General features: G+C 51.0%; 1 protein-coding gene across 1 annotated transcript; it reads right to left on the minus strand.

Moving 5' to 3' along the window:
* Positions 1 to 1,050: 1,050 nt before the first annotated feature.
* Positions 1,051 to 22,270, minus strand: Avil (advillin). The gene is made up of 20 exons (XM_005079783.4): positions 21,615 to 22,270; positions 19,075 to 19,157; positions 17,592 to 17,666; positions 16,162 to 16,358; positions 15,151 to 15,259; positions 14,949 to 15,059; positions 14,458 to 14,660; positions 13,966 to 14,044; positions 13,769 to 13,867; positions 12,858 to 13,011; positions 12,655 to 12,755; positions 11,804 to 11,941; positions 11,562 to 11,720; positions 10,700 to 10,879; positions 7,994 to 8,139; positions 7,419 to 7,563; positions 5,227 to 5,415; positions 4,742 to 4,810; positions 3,183 to 3,308; positions 1,051 to 1,590 (listed from the first exon to the last, which is right to left on the minus strand). The coding sequence occupies exons 2-20, from the start codon at positions 19,138 to 19,140 to the stop codon at positions 1,477 to 1,479; spliced, it is 2,460 nt and encodes an 819-aa protein (XP_005079840.1). The 5' UTR covers positions 19,141 to 19,157; positions 21,615 to 22,270; the 3' UTR covers positions 1,051 to 1,476.
* Between the last annotated feature and the right edge of the window lie 32 nt (positions 22,271 to 22,302).

Genomic DNA, 22,302 nt, shown 5'->3' on the forward strand with positions numbered 1-22,302 from the left:
TGGGCCTGGGTTTCCTGGGTGGCTGTGAGGCAGGTCTTGGCATTCTTTTTTGTTTTTGTTTTTGTTTTTGTTTTTTTTTTTTTGGTTTTTTCGAGACAGGGTTTCTCTGTGGCTTTGGAGGCTGTCCTGGTACTCACTCTGTAGACCAGGCTGGCCTCGAACTCACAGAGATCCGCCTGCCTCTGCCTCCCGAGTGCTGGGATTAAAGGCGTGTGCCACCAACGCGCGGCTCTTTTTTTTTTTTAAGATTTATTTTATTTATTTATTTATTATGAATACAATATCCTGCCTCCATGTCTCTCTGCACACCAGAAGAGGGCACCAGATCTCATCATAGATGGCTGTGAGCCACCATATGGTTGCTGGGAATTGAACTCAGGACCTCTGGAAGAGCAGTCAGTGCTCTTAACCTCTGAGCCATCTCTCCAGCCCTGGTCTTGGCATTCTTGTGCCAGGGACAGGAAGGACGGTGGTTTAGTTCACTACAAAGTTCTCAACGCTGCCGTTTATTTGTTTGCTTTTGATGCTGGGGATTGTACCCAGGACCTCGGGCATACTGCTAAGGTTTTTACTGCTGTGCACTTTTCCTTTTTAAAGATTTATTCTTATTTTATGTGTTTGAGTGTTTTGTCTGCATGTATTCATCTGCATGGTGTACATGCCTGCTGCCTTCTTGAGGTTAAAAAAAAAAAAAAAAAAGACATGGATCCCCTGGAACTGGAGTTACAGGTGTTTGTGAACCACCATGTGTGGGGGCTGGGAACTGGACCTGGTCCTTTGCAAGAGCAATAAGTGGTCTCAAGCCCTGAGCCATCTATCTCTCCCGGTGAGACCAGGTCTTTGCATGGCACTGAGCTGGGCCTTGAATTCACCCCATGGCCCAGGCTGGCCTTGGCCTCACTGTGTCTGCCCCAGCTGGACTGGTAGCTGGGGTTACAGGTTTGTGAACCAGGCTTCAGCATTGCCTGTGTACTTTCTCAGCAGCGAAATGCCATCCCCATGACAATTAAAGTCACCCTAAGAAGGAACCCTGGAGACTGGAAAGGATGCTGATGTGCTCACATGGCCTCTTTATTTGAAAAGTTGAACACATTATGGCACATGGTAGACCCGAGCATTTGGAGTCTGTCCTTCAGTGAGTGTGCAAGGAACTCCAAGGCTTGGGGGTTACGGGGTGTAGTTTAAAGCAGATGTGGTTCCCGATGCACTAAACAGTGTAAGCTCAGTTTCTGGTTCTCTCTCTCACCCTATCTACATTCATGCTCTCTGCCAAGGCCACAAAAGCTGGAAAGCGAGTAGTCAACTTTCTAGTGTACTACAACCAAGGAATGCAAGGGGGAATGAGAAAGAAAAAGGAGCATGCTGGGATTCTCGGATGTGTCGTGTCTAAAGCAGGCAGTTGGTGTGTGACTGTTGGCTGATGTTGGCACTGCATGCTTGCTCTCCTGTGGTCGCACGACAGACAGATGCCTTGCTTTAGAAAAGCCCCCTTTCTTTCTTCAGCTGGAGCTGTTTCCAGCCAGGCAGAGCAGTAAATTGCCCTCTTGTCATGCCAAATACAGATGCAAAGTCTCGTTCCGAGAGGTAATTCTAAGAGAAAGCAGAATCTGTAGTGAGAAGAAGGCAGGGCATTTCATTAATGCCAGCAGGGCATTTCATTAATGCCAGTAGGCGGGAGGGAGCCTGGGGCAGGTGGAGGAGCTACACGGCTCTCTGCTTGCCTGGCTCGCAAGGGGTCCTGTCTGGCTTTGAGCTCTAGAGCCACAAATATAAACAGGCGGCTCAGGCAGGTCCTGGAAGAAGGAGGGGCATCAGATGATGTCCAGGAGGACTGTAACAGACCTAAATTCCCCATTGGCCATGGAGTCCCATTGGGCCAGTGGGAGAAACTGACTGAGCTGACTGCTCAGCCTGGTTCCCTGCCCCACAGGCAGTGAATGGATTTTTATGTTACGGATGGATTATAAACATTTGATTTGGAAGGATGGAGAACTGAATGGAGTGCTCTTTGCTTCATGCCCTTAACTGCCATTCTACTGAATACTCACTTTTGGTGCTAGGGAGTGAAGCCAGGACGACTCTCTGTGTACCCCTAAGCCCCAAGAATTCTTACGGGTGCAAGATTGAGTAGATCATACCACTTCAGTGCCCATGTGCGGTCATTAAGCCATGAGCCTTATTGTTTTCTGAAGCAGCATCTCACCATAACCAGGCTGTCATAGAACTCACTATGTAGGCCATGCTGACTTGGAACCTATGGTGACTCCCCTGCCTCAGTCCCCCTGGTGCTGGCATTACAGTCATGAGCCACCACGCCCCGCTGACTGTGGCCTCTGCTTCTAAAAACACTTGGGCTTAACATCTTAAGGTGTTACTCGAGTGCCCAGAGGCCTTTCACCAGCTCATTCACTCATGCTCCATTCAACATGAGTATATTGATTCATAAAACCTACGACATGATAGTGAGTCCAAGGGGAGTGTGTGCTGCAGGGAGGGAGTGGTTAGGGAAATTCAAGGAAGGCCAACCAGAGCTGAACTCTAAACGACAAGGGGCTGAGAACTCTCACAGGTACGCCAGCAAGCATAACGCCTCATGGCTGGGGTAAGCATGCTCGGGGGATCGAAAAGCAGGCACTGACTGGAGGGTGGTAAGAGGCTATGGGAGACCCCCAAGGGGCAGGGCAGACTGTGGAGGGCTCTGGGGAGCCATTGGAGGTGTGTTAAAGTTCTCGGTTGCATTTATTTATCTAGTGTGTGTGTGTGAGGGGGCATGCGTTTGTAGATCAGAGGACAAACTGGAACTCAGTAGCCTCTTCGCACTATGTGGGTCCTGGGTGCCGAGCTTAGCTTGTTACGCCTGATGGCAAATGCCTTTATGTTCTGAGAGGTCTTTCCAGCCCCTGACTGTTAATGCGATTATGCCAGGGAAGGATTTGGGGCGTGGTGAGGAAACGGTTAGTTCTCAGTGGTGCATGGTTGCTTGACTGGACTAACAGCAGAGAGACGAAGGGCACAGAGAGGCTACCAGGTGGACTCCTCTGGGAGCAGGAAACATTCCAGGAAGAGCCTACAATTGACTCAGTAGCACAGATGCCCCTGAGTGCCTGCACCGTGCCCAAACTGTGCAAAGCCATTTCTTGAGCTTGGTGCTTTAGCCTGTGGGGAGTTCCACAGCCACATACCTCCTTTTTGGCAGGGTTCACATCCTCTGGCAGCTCCTGGTTCTGACTTTTCAGGAGAACTTCTATAGGGTAATACTTCGGTTCACTTTCATTAGAATTCAGGGAGAGGGTTGCGTTCTTCATGTCCTAAGTAAGAGAAGAATACAGACTTGGGCCAAGACTGATGTCTTACTCGACCTCAGTTCTCTGCGTGTATAAGGTTTACGTTTTGGCTTACGCTGCTTTTCAGAATGGTGCTCCCCAGACCTGGATGCAGGTGAAAAAAAAACCTTGGAAAGCCAATTCAGCAGGCCTAATGTGAGTGTTTATTTATTCATGCAGTGCTGGGAATTGAACGCAAAGCCTCCTGTATGCTAGTCTCTGCCAATTGAGCCACACCTCCAGCCACAAGTCTTTTCTAAACACTCTGATCACACCCCTTTCTTGGCATTTTTAGGGTCTGTGTTTCCAGTCATCAAATGCCTTGAGACGGAAGCCATGCTTGCGTACAGTTTGAAGACACTAACTGCACCGCATTAACTTTGGGGTCTGACTTTGCTGAGCACAAAGGACAACATGCAAATGTTGGAGCACCCCATGCCACACATCCCCTCCTGACGGTCCAGGGCTGTTGGCTGCAAGCTCCACTTCTTTTAGCTGTTAAAATAGGGGTCAGGAGCCCAAACCACTGTGGATTTCACTGTCGGAAACTAACAAAATACCATTTGGGTTAGAAGTTAGTCTCTGAGAAATAATGCTGATAACCGTAGTCTCTCCTGAGAGGCAGAAAAAACTGAATAATAAAGTTAGGTTTTTGGTTTTTATGTTTTGTTTTGTTTTTTGAGACAGGGTTTCTCTGTGGCTTTGGAGGCTGTCCTACAACTAGCTCTTGTAGACCACGCTGGTCTACAAACTCACAGAAATCCGCCTGCCTCTGCCTCCCAAGTGCTGGGATTAAAGGCGTGCGCCCACCAACGCCCGGCTTAAAGTTAGGTTTTATTCTTATTTGCTCTGGTTTTTGAGGTGGGGTCTCATGTATCCCAGGCTGGCCCTCCATTCAGTATGTAGCCACGGGTGATCTTAAACTATTTATTTTGTACGTTATGTATATGGGGAGTATATATGCACATGAGCACAGATGTTCTTGAAATACAGAGAAATAGATACTTCTGGCGTGTAGTTACAGTTTCTCGTGAGCCACCCAACACAGGTGCATCAGCACATGTTCTAACTGCTAAGCCAGCTCTCTGCCCCACCCCCACCTCCATGTTCTAAAAGGCAGTAAATTAGGAGCCTGGCTCTGAGACCCGCTCTTTCTGCACCCCACCACTTGTTTTTGAGATAGAGGTCTTGCTCTGTGGGTTAGGTTGGCCTAGGACTCAGGATTCTCCCAGATCTGCTTTTCTGTTGATTTAAAATACCTCTGAGTTAGAGCTCTTCAAACAAAACAAAGCAAAAAACCCTTTGCATCCAGCTGACAACTGGGGGAGTGCTTAGAGGCACAGAGGGTTTGCCTGTATTGCCATGCTCTCTCTTGGTGGTCCTGGGGACCCTTGTCTCTAAGGGCAAACCCCACTCACGGCAGTGATTCTCACGATAGCAGCGGCATCTCCCAGCTCCTTCTTTAACTGTTCGTATGATTTTCCAGCCTGTGAAGAGACAGAAAGGCCAGGATGAGGTAGAATCAGGAAGCATTTCGGTGTCCTGGAGGTCTATGTTGGGTCAAAAGGTCCGTACGAGTGGTCAACAGTCTTTGGTGGTAAGAGGCAGATGGCCGCCTGTCTGAAGCCTGGCTTCCTCCTACTAGCCCACTGTGACTCTGTGCTGGCTGTCAGGGTTGTGAACATGGTATAGACAGGTACCCTCACAGTTCCTCACCGCCCCCTGCCCAGGTAGCTGGGAACCATCTGACTAGTCTTCCTGCCGTGGGGATGAAGCCGAAGAGAAGGAAAGTAAGGCGGGAATTCAGTGGGAAAGGAGAGCGAGGGCTCTTGAGTTAGTACCCCACTCCCCAGTCTGGGATCCGAGCCCCCTGGCAATCAGAACAGCATCCCCAATTTCTTACGCTCCAAATGTGAGGGTCCCATGCCAGGAACCACCCTGTGAAGGTAGGAGGCTCAAAGCCCTGCTTGATGATCAAGATGAGTGTGTCAGGGTCTCGGCCACTGGGGTGAGTTACCAGGTACTCCTGGGCAGTTGAGAGGGCCCTCTCCTTCTCCGTGGTGTTGGCCTCGGCTCCCATCCACAGGAACACCTGTGGCACCGAGTTCAAATTATCAGTGCGTTCATGCCACACCGCTCACCCCCTCAGCCACAGCCACAGAAAATGCTCTCAGCCTCATTTGTGCTCCGAAGAGGAAGGTTCTAGAAACACCTTGATTTTGTGATTTTAGTTGCCGTGTGTATTTTCTAAGCCTACAAAACACTCATGCTGTCTCTTTGTACCTCACACCTCAGCGTAGCTAAACGTAGCCCTTCTTTCTTATCCAAGTACGTATGCTTGGTACCTGAGTCACCATCCAGTCAGTCACCTAGGCCAGAACGTCATGGGAGTCAGGTCCGTAGTCCATATCCAGTGAGTCACCAGGCTGGCCAGCTTGACCTAGGCAGTTGTCCAGTCTGCCCTCCCCTCTCTGACTATTTCACTGCCTTTGTGCAGCCAACAGCAGCCCTTTCTGCCCCCCCCCCCCCCATCCTGCTCTCCCACACGATAAGTCAGACCCACAGGGCACACCTGCATCTCAGCTGTTGGTTCAGCTCTGTCTCTTTGGTTTTGAGACAGGACCTCACTCCACGCTGGCTTCAAGCTTCCTCTCTCCCTCTGTAGCTGAGACTAACCTTGAGCTCACAGAAATTCTCCTACCTCAGCCACCCAGGTGCTGGGATTGCAGGTGTGACCCAGTCACTATGCCAGGCTTATTTTGTTCTCTGGTGGGAGTTCATGTCTTGCTATCTAGGAACTCATTCCTTTGCCCAGAGCCCTGCTCATCCTTTGGTACTCAGCTGGGAGCTGTCTGGTCCAGGAAATCCTCTCAGATCCCCATTTTATTGAACCCCCTCTATACCTCCTCACAAAGCTTTGATGTTTCTTTGCCTGGCTCCTCCCACCAGCCTACAAACAGTGACTTCGCTTAGCACAGCCATTAACATACAGGAAGCTTGTTAAGCTGATCTGAAGGAAGTGGCACACACAGGAAGACATTCATACACTGCCTGAAATGTAGTCTTGGGCTTTGGGATCTGGTGTTGTCAATCCTCAAATAAGGGCGGGCATATGTTATGCTCTGTTTTTCAAAGTAAAGTGAGAAAATTCCCAGGGCACTGAGAGGAATTGTTTTCTTTTGTTTGGCTTTAAATTTTCTATTGTATCTATTTATTTAACACACGGTGCCCCAGTGTAGGTGTGGAAGTCAGAGGGCAATTTACAAGACTCAGTTCTCTCCTTCCACTGTGTGGGTCCTAGGGATTGAACTCGGGTGGTCAGCTTTAGTGGCAACCGCCTTTGCTCACTGGGCCATCTTGCTGGCCCATTTTCTAGCGGCCCTGGCTGGCCTTAACCTTTGAGTCCTCCTGCCTCTACCTACTAACTGCTTAGATTCCAGGCATGTGCCAGCATATGGAAAGAAAATGGGTCCCCCAGGGAGTGGCACTATTAGGAGGTGTGGCCTTGTTGGAGTAGGTGTGTTCCTGTTGGAGGAAGTGTGTCACTGTGGAGGTGGGCTTTCAGGTCTCTTATATGCTCAAGCCACACCCAGTGAGACAGCCGGCTTCCTGTTGCCTGAGTCAAGATGTAAGGACTCTCAGCCCCTTCTCCAGCACCGTGTCTGCCTGTACAACGCCATGCTTCCCGCTATGATGATGATGGACTGAACCTCGAACTGGTCACGGTGTCTCTTCACAGCAATAGGAACCTTAACTAATATACCTGGTGAGTTCTGTTGTTGTTTGGAGACAGGGTTTCTCTGTGTATCCCTGGCTGTCCTGGAACTCACTCTGTAGACCAGGCTGGCCTCGATCAAACTCAGAGATCTGCCTGCCTCTGTTACCTGAGTGCTGTGATTAAAGGCGTGCACCACCATGTCTGGCCTAAGCCGGATTGTTTTAAACATCATTCTATTCTGACTGTGGCATGAAGCAGTCTCTCTGGTAACCACTGGAGACGTTTACCTTAGTGAGTTGGTCCAGCACTAGCCACACAGAAACCGGCCCAAACTGTGGTCTTTGCCAGCTGTCCTGAACTCTGTGGCTGTGTCTTACCTGGTCCCAGGTGTCCAGGAGCATCACGTCACCTGGGTTCAGGTCATCCTGGGTGAAGTCTGTGACCTCAGTGACAAGGAACCGGCCAGTCTTATTGGAACATTCGAAGAGGCGGACCTGGACGTCCAGGATCTCTTGCTGCAGCCTGCAATACAGTCATGTGCAAGGCCAGCTGCATAGGAATCGTGTCGATTGCATGGGTGACCATGCGCATGTGCGTGTGTGTACATATGAGGACCCAGGTGGCTTTGGGGGTCTTCCTCCGTAGCTCTCCACGTTTTTGGAGACAGGCTCTCTCACAGAGCCTGGAGTCCAGTGTCAATTTGACAAGGCTATCTGGCCAGCAAGTCTGAAGGATCTCCTCCTCCCCAGCAACAGGGCTGCAGGCCTGTGTTGCTGTAGCTGTTTTCTGTCTGTCTGTTTTGTAATGTGCATTCTGAGGGGTGGAACCTGGGTCTGCATGCTTGCACAACAAGGACTTTGCTGTGTCCCCAGCCCAGAAATCATGTTGAAAACTGTGAAGGATCTTAGGAGGCCAGAGGAGCCCAGAATACAGGGCTGATGTGTTCACATACCTTTTGTCATTGGCATAAGGTGTTTTTCCTCCCAGAAGCTCCCAGAACTCAGGTGGCTCCTGGCCCTCAGCCACAGTGTCCGCGTTGCCATCACAGAGAAGCTCCACCAGCTCCTTGGCCATTGCCCGCTCATCCCCACTAGATCCCTGGGTTGGGAGAGCAGACGCGTTAGAAACCCAGGACGCTCTGATGGGGATGACGCAGGGCTTCTGAAACCGGATGGGGTCAGCTCTGACCTGCAGTGCCTCAGGATGGGGAGAGGGAGGAGGACGGCATGTGGGCAAAGGGTAGGCTTGTTCCAAAACCCACAGTGGCCATAGACAGAAGTAGCCTTTTTTAGCTTCACCTGGAATGTCAGCACATGGTTTCCCCCTAATTGTATACTGGAGCATTTAATCTAGGGTCTTGCACATGCGTGGCAAATGCTCTACCTCTGGAGCAACCACTATATCCCCCAGGCCTAGCATGTCATTTTCATTTTAGGGGGTGGGGGATTTTTAAGGTGGGGTTTCTCTGTATAACAGCCCTGGCTGTCCTGGAACTCACTCTGTAGACCAGGCTAGCTCAAAATCATAGAGATCCACCTGCCTCTGCCTTATAAGTACTGGGATTAAAGGCGTGCACCTTTTTAAAAATTAACAGTAAAATGGACTGTGTTAGGCTCCACAAGGCTTAAAAACAGAACTTGGGTACCACAGTGCAATTACAGTGACTTTTCTATCCCTTTGGAGTGAAGCCCCGAGTCCTAGACTCATGACAACTGCAATTAGAATAATCCTGTCATCGATGGGCAGTGGTGGCGCACGCCTTTAATCCCAGCACTCGGGAGGTAGAGGCAGGTGGATCTCTGGGAGTTCGAGGCCAGTCTGGTCTATGAGAGCAAGTTCCAGGACAGGCTCCAAAGCCACAGAGAAACGCTGTCTTGAAAAAAAAAAAAAAGAAGAAGAATCCTGTCATTTCTAGATTGTCTTAAGTGCATGTGACATCTGGCCTTAGCGTTCGTTCGGATACTTTCTTTCACTTAGTAGGAATTGGAGCCTCTTCTGTGTTGTGTGTGTGAGTGGCTCTTTCAGTGTTACTGCTGAGTAATATTCCTATGTTCATCCATTTTCCAGATGTCTTCTAACCTGAGAGGGTTACGAGTTAATGTGTCACACACAAGTGTGTACAACTCTTTGTGTAAAGAGGTTTTTGTTTGTTGGGTTTTCTTAAGATTTATTTTATGTGTATGAGTGTTTTATTCACGTGTATGTATGTACAAAATGAGTGAGTGCCTGTGGAGGTCAAAGAGGGCATCAGATCCCCTGGAACAAGGGCTGCAGATGGCTGTGAGCCACGTGTGGAAACTAAACCCAGGTCCTGTGTGAGAGGCGTCTCCTGAGCCATCTCTCCAGCCCCTAAAGAGGGGGGATCTTGTGTGTGTGTGTGCGTGTGTGTACATGTGTGTGTATATACATGTGTTTATATGCATGCATGTGTGTGTGTGCACAGGCTACCAATAGGTGCTCCCACTCTTGGGTTTTGTGGTGCTGGGGGTCAGGACCGGGTGCTATGCTGACACAGCAAAGCCCTTTACCGAGTTCGTCACCTCCCCAACCGCTAAAGACGGTGTTTATTCTATTGCTGTAAATATGCACGAGTAATGTTGCTGGATTGTGTGGTAAATGTGAGTGTAATTTTATTAGAAACTGTCAAACTGTTTTCTAAAATGAGTCCCATTTTGCAGTTCCTGCGTCACATTTTATGTTTGTGGTTTTCGTCACCCGATAGAAGTGTAGTGACACCTCACTATGGTATTCCCCTAGCAATGGTATCGGGCTTTTTCTTAGTTAGCTCCCCCCTCATTAATGTTTGTTTCTTTTCCTTTTTCTTCCCCTTCCCTCCCTCTTCCCCTCCCCCCTGGTCTTCCTATGCCAGGCTGCCCTTGAACTTGAGATGCCACCACATCAACCTCTCAAGTAGCTAGAATTACAGATTGGTGCCACCATGCTCATTTCTTCCCATTTTAAAATTTAACTAATGGACTAATTAACTGTTGTATGTGCTTTATGATGGAGGCATGCATGCTGGAGTACATGTGTGGAGATCAGAGGGGCACCCTCCACCCCACCTTTTGTTTTTAGATAGGGTCTGACTATACACAGGCAATCTTGCCTCAGACTCCCAATCCTCCTGCCTCAGTCTCCCAAGTACTGGGATTACAGTCACACTTCGCCATACTTGACCTGAAATTCTCTTTTAAAGTACGTGTACAAAGCTGGGTGCTGGCCTTTAATCCCAGCACTCGGGAGACAGAGGCAGGCAGATCTCTGAGTTCGAGGCCAGCCTGGTCTACAGAGTGCGTTCCACGACAGCCTCCAAAATAATACAGAGAAACCCTGTCTCAGGAAAAAAACAATACAGAGAAACCCTGTCTTGAAAAACCAAAAATAAATAAACAAATAAGGTACGTGTGCAGTCTGGCATTTCTTGTGCTGTCCTTGTGTCAGCCCCTGTCCTGCCCTGGGGGAGAGCCCTGACCCAGCATCCATGCATGTGAGCGCACACATGTCTCTGGGGGCTGGCACGACTGAGTTTCTATGGGGGCCTGACCAGCATGTGGATGCTTCCTCTGAAGACTTGGGAGAGGCTCCTCCCTTCACCTCGATGACAGGGCTGAGGGTGGGGCCAGGGCAAGCATGAGCAAGCACCCACCAGCCATCTTACCTTGCCATACCACAAGTAGTGTTCCGTCTGAGTTCGCAGCAGAAAGACGTCGTTAGAGTTGAGCGAGGAAGCGAAGGCCGAGACCTCCACTGCTTTGGTATTGGATCTGTCATTTCCTTGGATCTGGAAGAGTCTTATCGGAGGGTCAGGCTCTGTGTTTCCCTTCCTGGAAGTGCCGCCCTACAGAGAAGAGAAGTGGAGGCCAGATCTACAGAGCTTCCACGAGCTGGTTGTTGTGGACCGAGATGTACTGGATATCCTCTTTACCCCTCTGGATCTCCTAGGCTAGCTGGAAAGGATCCAAGTGAAAATGTCACCCTGTGCCAGGAGCTAGGACCGATGTCTTCCACACTCACGGACCTCAGAATAACCCCGAGGAAGCAAATCGGGGAACTGGCTTATACGGCAAGAGAAGGGCTCGATGCCAGACGCGTGTGACACCCGACACGTGACTGCATTGCCTGCCCATGCTTCTGCCAGGGCTCCGTAGAAGAAGCAGGCCTTAGACTGGAAGAGGGGCACATCTGGGCCAGGAGTCGGGAGGGCAGCTCAGTGGTGGAAGCGTGCAGGGTGGGTAGCCAAGGCTGCTACGCCTGCGCAGGTAATGTGGCTTGGTTGGGAAAGAGCATGAGCACTAGCTAGAGAGGAGCATGGAAGCCCTAAGCATTTGAGATTCCCTTGAATGTCTCAGAATAAACCCTCTTTTGTCCTTACATCTAAGCTAAGCCTGGGTCGTCATCTTCCTCCCCCTGTACCCCCTCCACACACATCCTCACCCAACCCCGGCCTGTCTGGTAGCTCTTCCTGGCTCATCGTCCCTGAGCATCCCTGCACGGGTATAGTTGTGTGTGTCGGTCCTCACCTCATAGATAACCAGCTTCCCTTTGAAGATGGCCATGAAGTGGCGTGGCTCCTTCCCCATGCTCACCCGAACCTGCACCGGGGCTCCATCAAACTGCTGATCTACCTCCACGGCCTGGTAGGCCGAGGCTGCCAGCTCATCCTGTGAGGCGTGGCGGCCCTGAGTGGTGAGAGAGGAGTGATGGACCTTGGCCCAGTGGCCAGGGGGCATCTGGATCCAGCCCTGAGAGCTGCCTGGCCTACCTGCCAGATGTACAACATGTAATGGGGCTTCCCGTTCACCTCGTACGTGTAGAAAACCAGATAGCAGTCTCCCCCATAGAAGAAGCCATACCACTGATGTTCCACAGGGACCAGCTCCAGGTTCTCAACCCTCCAGACCTGGGCACAAGAGGAGACACAGTCATCACCCAGAGAGGAGGCATCCTGTAAGACAATTCCACCTAAAGGGACCTGGACAATATTTAACAGCACCCAAGGGGGATGAAGTGCTAACATCCATCCCAAGGGCCCCCTCTCCCAAGGGTCTTCTCTGCCTTGAAGGCCCATCACATTGCATGATTTGAATTCTGAGAATGGGGGTCACAGGTCACACTGGTCCAGTACCTCCCATCATACAGCCTATGTCTTTTTTTTTTAAAGATTTATTTATTTATTACATACACACCAGATTGAATTGTAGGTGGTCGTGAGCCACCATGTGGTTGCTGGGAATTGAACTCAAGACCTCTGGAAGTACAGTCAGTGCTCTTAACCTCTGAGCCATCTCTCCAGCCCCCCAGCCTATGTCTTTGTAGGTTGAGTGGTGACTTAAATACGTTTCCCAGGTGACAGCCCATTGGGGGACTGTGTCTCTCACTTTCCTGAAGCATTGTGGGGAAGCAGCCAACCCCAAGCCTCCTAGAGCATACGGAAATGTGCAGGGAAAGAAGCATAGGACAGGCTGCCCTCCTCCACCGCAGGAGCATCCCAGAGGCCAGGACAGGACAGGCTGCCCCCCTCCACTGTGGGAACATCCCAGAGGCCAAGACAGGACAGGCTGCCCTCCACTGTGGGAGCATCCCAGAGGCCAATGTTGCCCTCACTGGCCTCACCTCAACCTTCCCATTGCCGTCATCCACCATTCTCTCCTGGGCAGCCACTTCTGGCTTGGCGTGTAGGAGGCTCACATCAAACTTGTCCTGGAAGACTTTAGCTGCAGAGAAAGACGTAGGAAAAGCCAAGTGAGCAGGACACACACGCTCGTGCCTCCTCCTAGGGTCCCGGGTGGAAGAACACACACGAGGGGAAATCTCACCAATCTTTCCAATGCTGAATGTTTTCCCCAAGCCTGTGGTCTGCTCCTTCACTGACCATTTCAGGAACAGCTGTTTGAACATGGCTGACTCGGCGCCATCGTTGACGGTCTCCACGTTGGTGCTGCTGGGATAACCCTTCATCTTGATGAACTCCTATGGGCCCACCCCCCACATAAGAGCATGTCAGCCAGGGCATATACTGAGTGCTTGCTAACCTGGTAAATCATTCCTCTGGAGTCAGGTGGCAGGAGTCTCCCCTCCCTGCCCCTGGGAATCATAGCCAACTTCTATCTCACTTCTGTCTAAGGTCTCATGTAAACTGCCATCAAAAGATAGAACACTTTGGGGTGTCTTCATTAGACTACCATGGTTATGACTGTTAGGATTTGGGCATCTGTACTGGCCTGCCCTTTGGGTTCTGACAGGATACGCCCTCAGCTGCAGCCACTAAGAGCACCACCTGTGCACATTCACTATGTTCCCTTTTAAAAGGGTCCTGCCCAGCCAGGCGTTGGTGCATGCCTTTAATCCCAGCACTTGGGAAGCAGAGGCAGATGGATCTCTGTGAGTTTGAGACCAGCCTGGTCTACAGAGCGAGTTCCAGAACAGGCTTCAAAGCAATACAGAGAAACCCTGTGCTGGAGTTAAAGGCTTGAACCACCACCTCCTGACACAAATGGGTTTTATCTTCCAGCAGTTCTGGGAGACAGGGATTAACCCTGTTGAATATCGGGAGCTGAAGCTCAGGGGTCTTGCTCAGAACCTGCAGCTGGAAAAAGTAAATCCTGAAATTGTATCCCAGTTGGTCTGTTTACTTTGAAGTTCATATTTATCACTGTTCTGTGCTCAGTGCCTGAATATTCTACAGTGACAGAATATTTGGGTGGTCTCACACATTTACAGCTCCTACCAGGGCTTTGGACATAGCTGCCTGTTTCTCAACTTTTGTGGCTCCTTTGCCTTTCCACACGTAGATCTTGGCTCCACTTTGGTCCAGGATGTAGCAGTCCTGAATCAGCCAGGGATAAGCATGGTCACCGATACTTGAGATAGAGGATAGAGTTACTTCTGGCTTCCCCAGGCAAAACCCCCTTCAGTTCTACTTACATCATGGCTCAGCAGGTCCTGGACCAGAGGCCTCGTTGCCACCTCTGTGATTGCCAGCTGCCCAGCTGCATCAGAGACACTGGTGAAGAAGGGAGATTAGCCTGTACCTTCTCTCCATAGAGCATCCTGTAGCTAGCGTAATGCTGTGTGTAGCGTTGCTGGATAGAGCCTGACTCTTTGAGACAGACACAGCTTGAATTCAGAGAGGAAGACTCTCTTCTCTGGAGGTGATTGTGTCTCTCCCAAACTCTGTCCCATCCACATTCCTACGCTTGGTTACACCAGAGTCTCATCCAGAGGTCAGGAGACTCTAACAAGAACAGATATCTGCCCCCTTGAGAGGGGCTGTTTCTGAGCTGCTTATAGGAGACACATTTAAAAAGGATGGCCCAGGAGCAAAGGTAGATGCCTCACCCAAGCTGAGTGCTGGGTCTTGTAGGGGACATCTCCCCACCCCCAGCCTCCAGCCCACAGCCAGGTTTAAATACTCACTGATACAACATAACGTTTGACTTCTGCTGCTGGTCCATGATCTCATCAGGAAGTGCGGGCTTGACCATGGAGCGTCGACCGAGGGTGTCCTGAAGGACTGTCATGAGCTCTGGGCTGGCCGCCTCTTTGTCTCCCTCAATCACTCCGATCTCAGCACGGCCCCCTCGCTCCCTGTCCCGAATGTCCTTTGCCAGAAGCATAGCCTGCCAGGGAAGTCCAGGGAAGTACTCAGCTCACTTGGTCCCCTTTCCTTCCAGATGGTTTCACTGGGAGCCACCAGGATTGCAGACACATTACCCCCGATGTTGAGGAGTCCCAGGGTCAGGGGTGAGACCCCAGGTGAGACACACCCTTGGCCTGCCTGCAAGATGTGATCTACTCTAAAGCAGGGTCCACCTGGAATCTTGGGGGTCAGCCAGTATAGAAGACCAGGGGCAAAGGCTCCCAAAGAGCCCAGCTCTAGGCCTGGAGGAGGTGAGGGAGAGGGAGACCTTGAGTCGCTCCCCGCTGTTGCTCTCCGGGCCATTCCACTGGACAATAACCATCCCAAGGTCCAGCAAGAAGACATCACCTCGGTTAAAACTGTCCCAGCTCATGTCCACCTGTATGGGAAAGGTCGGTGCCGTTTAGAGGGTGGTCTTAGGCGCTGGAGCCGGAGCACCCGGCCCGGGACCGTCAGTGGCTAGGACTCACCTCAGTGGCCCTGATGTTTCTTTTCCCTTTCACATGTAGCAACCGCTTCACATCGTAGGTGTTGGTCTCTGCATGCTTCATCCCAGAGGCCACGCCCCCCCTTTTGTAACTGTGGGAATAGTAATCCAGTTACCTGTTGGTTGCCTGCTTACGTGCTAGGTTCTGGGGAGACTGTTGTGAATTAAATACAGTAATAACACAGACACCAGACTCTACCCCACGCGACTTATAATAACAAATGTACAAAGTAAATGCAGACGTGCATCCGCTGCCCCAAGGGTCAGTTTGGTGACTAGAGGTCAGAGCTGTCTTTCTGAAGGGACATTTGAGCTGAGATATTATAATGAGAAGTCCCAAGTACCAGAAGGGCGGTGCTGGGACAGCGGGAACCCCAAGTTTGGACTACAGCCGTGTGTCACACCCCTCGTGTCGTCTGTGTGTTCCTGCACCCACTTGCAACCTCCCAGAACTTTCCCTGCCACACCTATTGTGACGGTTTAATGTCCCTTCTTCAATCCAGTCCGATTGCCCGTGTGCACGCGTTTATAAAACAAGGAGTTGACATGTTGGTGTGTGTATCAGTCTGTCTTTGCTTGTATGTGCCAGGTGCACACATGATCTGCGGTTGCCAGGACACACCGTCTCTCTGTGATGGACACCTACATTAGCCGCAGCCGCCTCCCACTAACACGCTGTCAGGAACACTCTGGATCGTGGGCCGTCGGGGCCCTGGGTGTGTCAGGGGTTTAGTGTTCTGAGAAATGGGGTTCACCTTAGCAGCCCCAGTTATGCTCCAGCATGCAGTGCAGGTTCCCACTCCCTCAAGCAGGTGCAAGGCTCCGTGTCTCACAGCCCTCACAGAACTCGGCCCCACCCCACTCTGATGGGGACAAGTGGCCAGTGCCCGTGACTGATTAGCTTTGCAGCTCTCAGGTTACCTCTTCAAAGGCTACCGACTCTAGTTTCCTCTCTCGGAAATGGCTGTATCCATCTCCGTGCATAGCCACTCACATGATGCCCTGCTTGAAGTAGCCTCGGAAGGTGTCAGACTCGTGGTACTGGACCTCGCGGTGCTGCACGGGACTGCCTCCCAGGTAGTCATCCAGCTGTGTGGTATAGATGGCTGCACAGCTCTGCTCGTCCTGGGAGGAGTCCTTCCCGATCCAAAAGTGAATGTTCTGGCAGAGGAGGCTGCCCACTCTCCGGGTCTAGGATGTAGCCAGAGTGAGGTGAGCCCCATGCTCACCTCTGTTCTGCTGATTTCCCCGATGTGAAAACACCCAACATGCCTTCCTTCGCACAAGCAGCCCTTAGAACTGGCCCATCCCTTTCGCAGGCCTGCTTCCCCACATTTGGGGATGCTGCTAGATTGTTCCTAGAGTGTATTGCAGCTTGGTCACACAACGGTCCAGCTGCCAGCACTACCCAAGTGAAGTATTATTTCTTCCATTAGAACGAACACTTTTTTTTTTTTTTTTTTTTGGTTTTTCGAGACAGGGTTTCTCTGTATTGTTTTGGAGATTGTCCTGGAACTCACTCTTTAGACCAGGCTTGGTCTCGAACTCACAGAGATCCACCTGCCTCTGCCTCCCGAGAACGAACACTTTTTTAAAAGATTTTTTAAAAAACAGGTTATTGTGTAGCCCAACCTAGCTCAAAGTTTCTGAGTCTGTCCCTAAACTCAGAACCTTCCGTTTCACCCCGACAAGTGCTGTGATTATAGGCATGTGCTGCTTGTCCTGCCTAGTTCTTTGTCTACTTGACACAAGCTGGAGTCACCTAGGAAGAACAGTGATTGAGAAATTGCATCCATCACACTGCCTGTAGGCAAGTCTGTAGGGCAGTCTCCTGATTGGTGATTGACTGGGAAGGCCCAGACCACTGTGGGTGGTGCCAATCCTGACAGGTGGTCATGGGAGACAAACACAAAAACCACAAGACAGCAAGCCAGTAACCAGCATTCCTCTGTGGTCTGCTTCAGTTCCTGCCTCCCCGTCCCTGCCTCTCTCTCCCGTCCTGCCTTCTCTCCATGGTGGATTACACGCTGTGTGAAGAAATAACATATCTGTATTTACCACAGCAATAGAAATTCCTATCTATCCTACCTAGCTCACAGGCTGTGCATTTGTCTGGCCTTCCTCAGAACACTTTAGTGTGCAGCTTGGGAGGTGCTCTGTGTGTGTGTGTGTGTGTGTGTGTGTGTGTGTGTGTGTGTGTGTGTCTGCCTGTCCATCTGGGGATGGGGGGTTTAAGCCCATCCTCTGATGCACAGTCACAACCCCAGGCCTGGTAGTGGCAATTCTCAGTCAGCTTGAGGCCCTGCATGGCACCAGGAGGAATCTAGAGACACCGGGAACACCACACCTCTCACAGTCAGAACTTTCAACAGCCTGGGAACTGCCTGCTGAGGCAGGAATATTGGCTGTGGAAGACGGGCTCACCGAGAGAATGATGTAGCAGTCTCCCTCGTAGAAGCTGCCATGAGCACTCAGAGGCACCAGCACCAGCTCCATTTTCTAGAAGGATCAGAAGAGTATGCAGCTGTCCTGCCTCCTGCTTTCCCCACAGCCTCCCTCCGCTCTCTCCCTGGGCGGGCACGGTAGAGGCGGCGCTGTCTCCACAGCCTTACAGGGCAGGGGCCAGCACAGCACAGGACTGCTGCTGGGGCCTCTCCCCTAATCACTCTGGTTCAGAATCTGTTGTGGTGTCTGTCCTTTCCTGTGTCCTTCCTGCGTCCTACTTAAGTCTCATCCCCACTACCCCGTACTCTAGAAAGGCCTGTGAGCCCCCTGAAGCCCGTGCAAAGGGAAAGAGTTGGTGTGAGAGCCCTCCTTCCTCTGGGCAATCCTGACGGGGCAGTGCAGTGTGGTGCGGTGTGTTCAACCCTTTGCTCCCAACTGACCACCTAGAGCCGCCAGGCTACCCAAAGGAATTCTGGAAAGCTGACCAGGAAGGGGGCTGGCAGCACAGAGAAAACCACCGTCCTGCCATACTGAGGCTGAGTGTCTCGTCTTGCATTCAGAGCCTGAGCTGGGGCCCTGATGTGCTCATCCTAGGAGGGCCATTTGCACAGCCTCACATGGAAATGACAGTCTTCCCAAGTAAGGCAAGCCTGTAGCCATATTTGTGTGTGTTCTAGGTAAAATCTGGATGTAAGTGTGAAAAGATTAGATATATAACTTTTTAGTGCCTATCCCCCCTCCCCCATTTTTTTACGTTTATCTATCAGGTGTGTCCAAGAGCCACACTTTACGTGTGAAGGTCAGAGACACTTGAAAGAATCCATTCTCTTCCTCCACCATGTGGGTCCCAGATCTTACACTCAGGTCCAGTCTTGGCTGCACATACCAGGTGGGCAGCCCTTCCTATTTATTTTGAGGTAAATGGGGGGAGCCTTTAACACTGGGAGTAGACGGGGCTTCCCACAAGTCTCTAGAGGCTTGCCCAGAAAGCGGCGACTCACGTTGGAATTGAGCAGGGTGAAAGGAAGTGTTACTTGTGGTGTTCAGGCTGCTGCAACTGACTAGGTAGAGATGGGCGTGTCCTGCTGTCTGGTAGCTGCAGCTGACTAGGTAGAGATGGGTGTGTCCTGCTGTCTGGTAGGTGCACCCAGACCAGAGTCAGAGCCACCCAGAGGAGACCAAGTCCACGGGGTCAAGGGATGAGCAGTGGCCATCAATTCGGCATGCCCCCACCCCCAAAGCTGGTAAGGGACCAGTGTTCTGACAATGATGTGTTCCGTTCCTCTGACCAGGCACCAAGAATCTCTGGGTAAGGGGCCTGTCTTTCAGAGACGCTGACTTGGTTCTGCTTGGGGACCTGCACTGAGCACAGGGCTGGGGGAACCGGCCCTTGATGCTAACCCTCAGTGGCCACTGCTTGCATCCCAGCAGTCAGGGTGGGTGTGACCTCCATTTGACTCACCTCAATTCTCCAGGTGATGATCCCAGGGTCATTGCCCACAGCCCTGAAGGCACTGCTCAGAGACATAGTTTGTGTTCCTGGAACTGAAGTATCACAGATGGAAGGTGACGCCCCTCACAGTGGACAGGGACCCGCCACTTTTCCTAAGCCTTCCTGTCTCCTCAGCCATCTCACTGCATGTCGTTTTGGTATATCCCCCCCCACCCCCACCATCTCACCATGGTAGTTCAAGTTCACACAGTGACCTGCCTGGGCAGCCCCTAGCCCAAAGGTTTGTTTCCACCTGCTACTTCCTGTTTGAGAGAGCTCTGGCTGACAGCAATATGTTTTGTTTTAATTATGTGGTTAGTGGGTGTGTGCTTGGGACTATGGGTGCCCTTGGGAGTCCAAAGGTGTTAGATTCCCCGAAGCTGGACCTGCAGGTGATTGGGAGCCACCTGAATCAGTCAGGCTCTCTAGAAGAGCAGCATTCCTGTCTCTGTGGGGGCAGGGCAGCACAGACTCCTGAGAGTGATCAATGTCAAGCCTGTGTTGATTCACTTTGCAAACAGGCCTCGGCCCTGTCATCTTCTAGTACAAATGAGGTTTAATTAAGCTGGACAGTGGTGGCGCACACCTTTAATCCCAGCACTCGGGAGGCAGAGGCAGGTGGATCTCTGAGAGTTTGAGGCCAGTCTGGTCTACAAAACTACACAGAGAAACCATCTTGAAAATCCAAGCGGGGGGAACCCCAAAAACAAAATAATCAAATGAGGTTTAAAGAGGTTTTAGTTATTAAATAACTTGCCCACCATGGGCACACACTAGAATAAGATCTGCATCTGAGCTTTTCTGTTTCATTTTTTTTATTAACACAAGGTCTCTCCACACGGCCCAGGCTGGTAAGGCTCCTTCTGCCTCAGCCTCCTGACTTCACTGCTGGGATTACAGGCTTCTACCACTAGACCCAGCTCCATACCTTTTATTTTCATATCTGATCGTAAAAGCCCATGTTTTAGCCTTTTTGTGCCTTCTACCCTTCTCCAAAACTAAGTTCAGTGGCTCACAGCAAGGGAACCCAGTGAGAAATTATTTCTGAATGAAGGCACGTCCTCCTAGTCCTTCTGCTCCTCTTCCCTGGTTCTTGGCAAGACCTTGTCACCCCACCTGCTCTTGGCTTTTATTTTTGATTCTGTAAACTGTCCTAGCACGGTAACATCCCTGTGTCATAACTCTTACATTAGCTGATCTTGCAGAAAAAAAGGGAAAGCAGAACGACAGAGGCTGGGACAGAAGGCCCAGGAGGTGCCAAGGGGGGTGGGGGAGGCCTTGCCCATAGCCCAGCTTCTCTGGAAGACCTGTCCTCAGTGAACGTAGAGGTTTCCAGCACCCACAGGGCTGAGTAAGGCTGGAGGGGAATAAGTGGTATACGAAGACCACGGGATCCTTTCTCGGGTCAGAATGTAGCTTGGTTAACACACAGGGCGGGCTTTGGGCAGCTTTGGGTGCCTGCCTCCTCTCAAGTCCTGCTCTCAAAGAGGTTGCGCTCTGGCAGTGTGCCAAATAACTGCTAGCTTGGTTTCTCCTAAGACTCAAAGCAGGGATGGGATGGGTGGGTTTATGAGAGATTAAAAAGCAGACTGCCTGGGGGTCATATGGATGTTTGCTATTTGATGATATACTGGGCTGGTTAAGAGTAGCATTGTCTAGGGATGGGGTGTAGCTCACATGGTAGATCAAAGTCTGATCACTTTTTTTCTTCAGCCTGGATGGCTAAAACCAGGTTTGGAGAGGATGTGCCATCACCACCAAAGAGGCCGGTCCTTTGTGCGCAGCCGTGGAGGACGAAAGCAGAGCTATGGTGCGGAACCGCCAGTGTTTGGAGGACTTAATTTGATAAGTGGTGCTGCCCCACCCTGCGCTGCCCAGAAGCACCAGGAAATACCCAGCTTTTCTTCAGGTCCTAGACTTTGACTTTTAAGTCAAATGCATGACCCCCTCAGGAAAGGGACCCAGAACCAATTATGTTCCCAGTTAACCTGGTAAAGCCTAATCAACTGGCATTAACACCTGTCTCAGAGCCAATACAGTCCCATGTCTCCTACCAACTTCAAAATCCAGGGACTGAGTGACTAGGGACCCACGATTCAGGAGCTGCCACACCCAGAAAGCCCAATAAAATCCACCCACCACATCAAAGTCTCCCAAAGCTGGGTCTCTGTCTTCCCAAGTCCAAATATCTGCTCTTCAGGGTCCTCCAGGGCTTTGAAGATCATGTGCACAGGGTGTGGTTTGGGGATTCCAAGTTACAAAGCTAGTGGCTTGTAATCTACTGGGGTTTTAAACTTCTCTCTTGCCCCACGGAGGAACAGATGGGGGTTCTTTTCTCTCCCTCTTCCCCCACCCTTCCTCCTCCTGCCCTGAGAATGTGTTCAAGTTGTTCAGTGGGCTCTACAGGTACTTTCAAAAGCTTCATCCCAGAAGACAAAACCAAAGCAAGCTCCTCCACTTTCTGCCTCGACTCAGCGTTCCACTGAAAAGTACACATGCAATAGACCTACCTCGCCCTCTCCGTCCTCAGTTTTCTGGCAAGCAGCAGGCGAAGAACTGATGAGCGATCCCAAAGCAGCCTCAGTTCAGCAATGGCCGCACAGACACCGGGTTATATTTGCTTGTGTTTGCATCATAACCACATTTTCCTAGCTCTGGCCAATCAGAGCCAACCTAGCCCTGGGCTTGACTTATTCAAACCAGAGGAGAAAGCTGTATCTGCTCCTATTCAAAACAGCGAAAACAAGAGCAGACTTCAGAGCTCCACACCCTGGTCTATTGATTTTTTTTTAAAGAGTGCACTGCCCATCAATAATTCAGAGAGGGAGGATATGAAATCTGCCATATTGTAATATCAGCGCATTATGCCGACGGCAGAAGACTGGCTGGACTTTCAAGGTGGCGGGGGTCCGAGATGGCTCTGGTGTTTTTCAGAGCTCTTCAGTGTCAGGAAGGCTTTGTTTCTTGGTGTCTTTGCCATCCTATTGTGCACCAGGGAACCATGCTGGGGTCTGAATCTCAGGGCTCCTGGTTTGGCAGCTTCAAGAGTGAACACAGGAACATCAGGCCTCCAGTTTCCCTAGGGCTTCAGTTTATGCCCAGCAGTCAACAGGACACCAAGCACATGCTTAACAAGCACTTGGGATGATGGAGTTGGTCCCCTCAGGCCAGAGAAGAGCTAATGCAGCCCAACTTCTG

The sequence above is a fragment of the Mesocricetus auratus genome, unplaced genomic scaffold, assembly GCF_017639785.1.
Source record: "Mesocricetus auratus isolate SY011 unplaced genomic scaffold, BCM_Maur_2.0 Super-Scaffold_100011, whole genome shotgun sequence".
In the NCBI taxonomy this organism is placed as follows: Eukaryota; Metazoa; Chordata; class Mammalia; order Rodentia; family Cricetidae; genus Mesocricetus; species Mesocricetus auratus.